At 48.5% G+C, this 7,500-nt stretch overlaps 1 protein-coding gene across 1 annotated transcript in view; it reads right to left on the bottom strand.

The window, feature by feature from the left end:
• Positions 1-1,932: 1,932 nt before the first annotated feature.
• Positions 1,933-7,500, bottom strand: part of LOC310821397 (prostaglandin G/H synthase 2-like) — a 7,029-nt gene continuing 1,461 nt past the window's right edge. The window contains exons 3-10 of the mRNA XM_083693425.1: positions 7,366-7,500; positions 6,978-7,121; positions 6,566-6,747; positions 6,331-6,414; positions 5,602-5,848; positions 4,962-5,248; positions 4,387-4,534; positions 1,933-2,778 (exon numbers count right to left, since the gene is read on the bottom strand). The exon at positions 7,366-7,500 is cut by the window's right edge and continues 9 nt beyond it. Of these exons, the coding sequence (XP_083549551.1) occupies positions 2,357-2,778; positions 4,387-4,534; positions 4,962-5,248; positions 5,602-5,848; positions 6,331-6,414; positions 6,566-6,747; positions 6,978-7,121; positions 7,366-7,500 (1,649 nt within the window). The 3' untranslated portion in view covers positions 1,933-2,356. The remainder of the gene's footprint in view (positions 2,779-4,386; positions 4,535-4,961; positions 5,249-5,601; positions 5,849-6,330; positions 6,415-6,565; positions 6,748-6,977; positions 7,122-7,365) is intronic.

Consider the following 7,500-nt stretch of genomic DNA (forward strand, 5'->3'; position numbering starts at 1 on the left):
CATCATTGGGCAGAGTACCATAGTCCCCACCAGACTGGCTGAAAAGATGATTGGTTTAGGACTAAACATTCCCCTGTGTGCCTGGATCCTGGACTTCCTGACGGCCAGGCCACAGGTGGTCAGGGTGGGTAGACACACCTCCAGCATACTCATCCTAAGCACAGGGTCCCTCCAGGGCTGTGTCCTTAGTCCCCTCCTCTACTCCCTGTACACCCACGACTGTGTGGCTAAGTCCAGCGAAAATCATCAAGTTTGCGGACGACACAGTTGTGGTGGGGCTGATCTCAGATAACAATGAGGAAGCCTACCTGGACGAGGTGGCGGACCTGTCACTCTGGTGTCAGGAGAACAGCCTCATGTTGATGAGAACCTGTGGCATCATCGTCAGGAATGAAGGACTAAATGTGAAGTTCTGAGGATTTCAACTCTTTACTTAGTTTTTTGGATATTTCCACCCTTAAGTTTCCTTTGGTTGCTTTTATGTTTATTTTATGTTTATTTACAGTATTCAGCATTATTCATGGAAAAATCTGATGCAGGACAATAAAAGATATTTGTTTCTGAGTATTTCTGATTTTGGGTGAAATTCTTTCTTGGTTCTTTGGTGAAGAAAGAATGCAGTAGAAAAGCTGAACCATCGTGAATGTGTGATTAGTCTAGTCTAGGTCTTACTGTAGGTCACCATGTCAACCACAGTTCATGGGTGTGGAAGAACCTGAACACAAGAAGAAAATGAATGAAGAAAACCTTCCTAGAAAATGTATATTTTTTACCGTATTTCAACAGGGCGTCTCTGCAGTGTAAACCGTGCAGGTGCAGAGTGCAGCAGGGTGTGTTATCTCCAGTAAAATCATCTTTGGAGAAAAGAATATGCTTCATGCTGTGATTTGCTTGCTTGCCTGTTTTGGCACATACTATAACTAAGTATCAGCAGATGGCTCAGACCTACAGCACAAATGAAGGCTGAACCGGTTCATATTGATGGCTGTATTTTGTATTTTGTTGTCTATTGTGTCATGATTGATTGAAAGAATATATTAATTTGAGTACAAGTTGTGTTGTTTGATGGAAATATTTGCTTTTGTTGCATGTTTTTAATGTTTTGTGAGTGTTAGAGCATTTTGCAAACAAAATTAGTCATTTTGACCAGTCAGCTTCTGTTTCAGCCTGTGTGTTAATGGTTCTGAAAATGTGACATCAGAATGGACAAATGTGTTTACAGTTTTTTCTGAATGCTTAAACACTAACAGTGATTCTTGAAGCACGATCTCTGAAACCATTCACACATGTAACCGACGCGTTCACCAAACTGAACACACGCTCTCTGCTTTACTGTAAGTGCTGTAGTCTTACTGGTACAGTAACATGTACTGTACTTTCATAATGAGAAGGATCTATCACTAAAACCATTCAAATGGTTTTACAGAACTGCAAGAAAACCAGGATCTGGTGGCAGAGGTCGACTGTTCCCCCCAGAGCAGGAGACCCACAGTGTAAATATGGTCATTGCAAATACCTGCATCAGACTCAGAGAACTGCAGGACCACATAGTGGCAGATATTACACCATATTATATATATGTATTATGTATATATACACCATATTCCAACGGCAACAGAGTGAGTCTCTCTGCACTGACTCGTCTACTGAAACACAATAGAATTAGGATGAAGCATCTTAGAATTAGGATGAAGCAGCTGTACAGAGAAACTCAGACCGCGTAAAACAACTGAGATATGAATGTGTGCAGGTCAGCGATACTCTCCTGTCATTGGTACTGGATCTGGAAGTGTGTGGTGCTCCATCACATCCATCAGAAGATTACATTATTAATGAAGGTTTGATCAGAAGATTACATTATTAATGAAGGTTTGATCAGAATGGTTTTATTGTCTGTTCATCAATATCAAAAGTCACTTCATTCATCATTTAAATAAACAACAAAATAACATAAATACAAACGGTCCAGCTGAGCTTCCAGGAGCTAACCCTAACCCTAACCCTAACCCTAACCCTAACCCTAACCCTAACCCTAACCCAGGAAGTCCAGTATGAGAGTCAATGATCTGGATGTTTCTGCCGCTTAGACTTCAAGTAAACAGTCCTTCAAGTTTTACAGTATTTCAACAAACTAACAGGTTAGGAGGCAGTTTTTATAGTTGTCTGCATGTAATAACTATGTAAGTAACACCAAAATAATGATAAATCAATCAATAAATAAATCAAATTAATACATAAAGACATAAATAAAATCACAATAAATATATCTAAACAAAGAACAACAAAGTATCTGATCTAATCCTGACAGGTGTGTTAATCCTGACAGGTGTGTGTTAATCCTGACAGGTGTATTAGGTTAGAGTTCTGAAGTCCGTTCATTCATCACCAGCGCCGGGCTCGGGTTGGGGTCGGTACTGTGAGTTCTGCTGGCATTGACGGGCACTGGGCTGGGCTCCTGCTGTCTGAACTGGTCCGGCACCCTGAAGGAGGCCCCGGTGCATGGACCCCGGGTGTTGCTGCAGACCAGCCGCTCCAGTGAGGCTGCGTTGACGATGCTGAACCCGGCCGCGCCTCCAAAGGTGCTGGGCCGCCAGTACTCAGGGGAGCAGATGGGGTTTCCCAGCAGGCCTTTCAGCGAGTAGGGCGCGCCCATCTCCACTATGGTCTCCCCAAACATGGCGCCCGGGCGCGGACGCTCCACCAGCAGCCCCGGGTAGAACTCCACCCCCTCGATGTTGCCATAGAGACGCTCCATTTCCGCCGCCAGCTCCTCGTTGCCTACGACGACAACAACAACAACAACAACAACAACAACAACAAAGGGTTAATGATCTGTACTAGGTTGATGCATTAGGTCTAGAGGTCACGGGGGGTCAGAGGTCCCGGGGGGTTAGAGGTCACAGAGGGGTCACACAAGAGGACCCTGTCTGTCAGGCAGTAGGGTGCTGTTATGTGTTATCTGTTGAGCTGATACTACAGGTGTTTAGGAGACTTTGTACCCAAACAGCACAGGAACACAATACTCTGTAGCATTAGCATTAGCATTAGCATTATGTCCATCATCACTGCCGGATCAATGAGGAAGCACACATTTACATTTACATTTAAGTCATTTCGAGGCTTTTCTCCAGAGACCTACAATCACACCATGAGTCTCAGTCAGTCAATCAACTAAACATCATCATCATCATCATCATCAGTAAAACCTGAGATAAGAAGCAGGGACATCAGCAGACACAGTGCTGGAGGAAGAAAGAAACTTGTTTTGTTGCAGGTATGCAAACCTTCCCTAACCTGAGGCAGGGTTAGGGTTAGGATCCTAGGCTGAGGCAGGGTTAGGGTTAGGATCCTAGGCTGAGACAGGGTTAGGGTTAGGATCCTAGGCTGAGGCAGGGTTAGGGTTAGGATCCTAGGCTGAGGCAGGGTTAGGATCCTGAGACTGGCGGTTTGGACTTTACATGAACTGAGAGGTGCAAGTTCCCGCCTGTGTGCGTGTGCGTGTGCGTGTGCGTGTGCATGTGCATGTGCATGTGCGTGTGTGGTGTGTCGTGTGTGTGTGTGTGTTTATATAATACCTGTGGAAGATTCCAGGTGCTTTATCAGCCTCTGTCGTAACCATGCCAACAACATGACTGATACCAAAACAACAAGGCAGAGCTGAGAGCTGATTGGACGATCTATAATACAACAGCCATAACCCTTTAAGTGCTGTGTGACCATGGCAGAGGGGCGACACCCTAACCCTAACCCTAACCCTCAGTACCTAACCCTAACCCTAACCCTAACCCTCAGTACCTAATCCTAACCCTAACCCTCAGTACCTAACCCTAACCCTAACCCTCAGTACCTAACCCTAACCCTAACCCTCAGTACCTAACCCTAACCCTCAGTACCTAACCCTAACCCTAACCCTCAGTACCTAACCCTAACCCTCAGTACCTAACCCTAACCCATGGCAGAGGGGCGACACACACCAAGCCGCCTCAGTACCACCTGTACATGGGACTTCCTGTCTCTCAGAACTGGTTACAACACAAATATCCCAGAGTGTCACTGTCATTATGACAGCTGTGTTTAGTGGTCACCTTTGTTTCTATGTAACTGTGTGTGTGTGTGTGTGTGTGTGTGTGTGTGTGTGTGTGTGTCTATAGTTTGTTCAATGTTGTGTGTGTGGAAGTTGTTTTGTCTGAAATATTGTTCCCCTGCGGCTGTAGAAACAGGTCTCTCAATGAAACAAACCTCTAACCCTAACCCTAACCCTAACCCTAACCCTAACCCTAACCTGTTTGAATAAAGGTTCAATAAATATGACCTCTGAGGGTAGACGATGGTGATGATGATGATGATGATGATGATGATGATGATGATGATGATGATGCGTCTCACCTGTGAGGTCATAGAAGGAGGCGTAGGGCTTCATGTTGAAGCGCCGTCTGTAGGCGTTGAGGGACTGGTAACGCATCTCCCTGGTGTGCTCTAGAGCCTTGATGGCCACGCCCACTGTGGCCGGGGGCAGATTCCACCCACCTGACACCTGGGGGGGGGGGGGGGGGTATTGTAGTAGTATTGTAGTAGTATTGTAGTAGTATTGTAGTAGTGTTGTAGTAGTGTTGTAGTAGTATTGTAGGAGTATTGTAGAAGTATTGTAGGAGTTTTGTAGTAGTAGTAGTATAGTAGTAGTAGTAGTAGTAGTATAGTAGTAGTAGTAGTAGTAGTATAGTAGTAGTAGTAGTATAGTAGTAGTATTGTAGGAGTACTGTAGTAGTAGTAGTATAGTAGTAGTAGTAGTAGTAGTAGTAGTATAGTAGTAGTATAGTAGTAGTATAGTAGTAGTAGTAGTATAGTAGTAGTAGTAGTAGTATAGTAGTAGTAGTAGTAGTAGTAGTATAGTAGTAGTATTGTAGGAGTACTGTAGTAGTATTGTAGTAGTATTCTAGGAGTATTCTAGGAGTATCACATACCCGTCCAGCAACCTGCTGGCTGAAGGCGTTGACCAGGCCAGAGATGCCGTGTTTGGGCACCAGGGAGGTGTTGAAGACGAACTGGGGGTACTGGTACTCCTGGTCCTGGACCAGGAAGCTGTCGGGCATCAGAGGGTGCCAGTGGTACAGGGTGTTGAACTCCGAGGCGATCCGGTTCTGGTACTGGAAGCGCTGGTTGAACAGCAGCGCCGGGTCAAACTTCAGTTGGAAGTGATAACCACTCAGGTGCTGAACGTAGTCCTCCACCACGATCTTAATGGTCTCTCCTGGGGGGGAGGAGGGGGGTGGATACAACGTTGTTACTAGCAAGGCCGGCGGTGGCTATGGGCAGGGGTGTCTGATGTGCCCACCCAATGAAAAGTTCAGACATTTTTTCTGAATTGTTGATATTCTGGGGGCGTGTTTGAATGTTTCATCTCATATTTGTATTTACTGGAGGTCCATATACTATGGCTATTTAGCGTTGCCCATAGCAACCCCCCCCCACACCCAAGGTGTTGGTTCTGGCGCCGGGCCTGGTTACAAGTGGAATTACAGTGAACCCTTTGAAACCCTTCTGGGTTCGACGTAGAACCCCTTAACAGAACATTCAACAGAACCACTGTGGAGGTGAACGCACCAATCAGAATGAGCCGTGCAGTCTGGTAGATCCTCTCGTCGTCCCAGTCCGGGTGTTCCGCCGCCATGACATCACAGACGCGGTTGTGCTCACGCAGCCACAGTGTGGCGTACATCATCAGCCCGGGGACCAACCCGAACGCCGGGTGTCCCACGGCGAAGCGGTGGTGGGCGGGGACGTGGGCGGGGTACACCATGGCAGCACCAGTGGCGTCCACGGTGGGCGGGTACACCTCCCCGTCCAGGACCTGGGACCACACACACACACACACACACACACACACACACACACACACACACACACACAGAGGGTCAGGTACACACACACACACACACACACAGAGGGTCAGGTACACACACACACACACACACACACACACACACACACACACACAGACACACAGAGGGTCAGGTACACACACACACACACACACACACACAGAGGGTCAGGTACACACACACACACACACACACACACACACACACACAGAGGGTCAGGTACACACACACACACACACACACAGAGGGTCAGGTACACACACACACAGAGGGTCAGGTCCACACACACACACACACACAGAGGGTCAGGTCCACACACACACACACACACACACACACACACACACACACACACACAGAGGGTCAGGTACACACACACACACACAGAGGGTCAGGTACACACACACACACAGAGGGTCAGGTACACACACACACACAGAGGGTCAGGTACCTGGTAGCGCAGCTTCCCGCCCCCCAGGAGACGCAGACGCCGCTGACGCTCCAGAGAGTCTCCGTACACGTGGTGGAGGTCCACCTGAACACACACACACACACACACAGAGGGTCAGTACACACACACACACTGGGGCGCTTAGTGGCGTAGCACGCTAATGCACTCACCACGTAATCGCAAAGGTTCCTGGTACACACACACACACACACACACACGCGCGTGCGGTACATACTCCGTGGCCCAAGGCGCTGGTGAAGGCCGGTCCCTTCTGGAAGTCGGACCTGAAGAACTGGTGTGTGAAGTGTTGAGCGAAGAAGGCAAACATGAGATTGGACCCCTGGGGGTCCGGGAGGAACCGCCTCCGCAGCAGAACCTTCTCCACCACCTCCCGGGCCGGGGGGAGCTGCGCTCGGCCTGGGGGTCACAGGGTCAAACCTCAGCAAAGTCCTTTTAGACGTACAGACACATGGTGACACTTTACCCAGGTCCCATTCATTCAAAGGTCGGGTGTCAGGGTTAGGGTCAGGGGTCAGGGTCAGGGGTTAGGGGTCAGGGGTCAGGGTCAGGGTCAGGGGTTAGGGTCATGGTCAGGGGTCAGCGGTCATGGTCAGGGGTTAGGGGTCAGGGGTCAGGGTCAGGGTTACCTGCGGTGCCCATGGGGGTGGGGCAGTCCTGGGGGACGGGGGGGAGGGTCCTGGTGTAGTAGGTCAGGTTGGAGAATGCCTCCCAGGTCTTATAGCCATACGCTGCATTGTAGGTGGGGGGGCTGTCCACCAGGTGGGACCGCGCTAGAGAGAGGGGGGGAGGGGTGGGAGGGAGGGGTAACGTTAATATAATCAGGTTTGATCTGAGGAAGACATCAGTTTAATGCTATTATGTATAAATGCTCTTTATTGATAGATAATATAATACTATCATAGACATGTGGAAGAAACAACTATTTCATTGTCTTTATTTCTCTCCTCCCTCCCTCCCCCCTCCCTCCTCCCTCCCTCCCCCCTACCTCCCTCCCTCCTCCTCCCTCTCTCTTACAGGTAAGGATGTAGGCCATGATGGTGTTTCTGATGAAGGACATGTTGTTGATGATGTTCCAGAATCCTGGGTAGTGAGTCAGGAAGTGGTGCACCGTGTCAGGGCTTGGCTTCAGCCACGCCTTCACCCGCGTCA

Source organism: Argentina silus (genome assembly GCF_951799395.1).
Source record: "Argentina silus genome assembly, chromosome: 22".
NCBI lineage: Eukaryota > Metazoa > Chordata > Actinopteri > Argentiniformes > Argentinidae > Argentina > Argentina silus.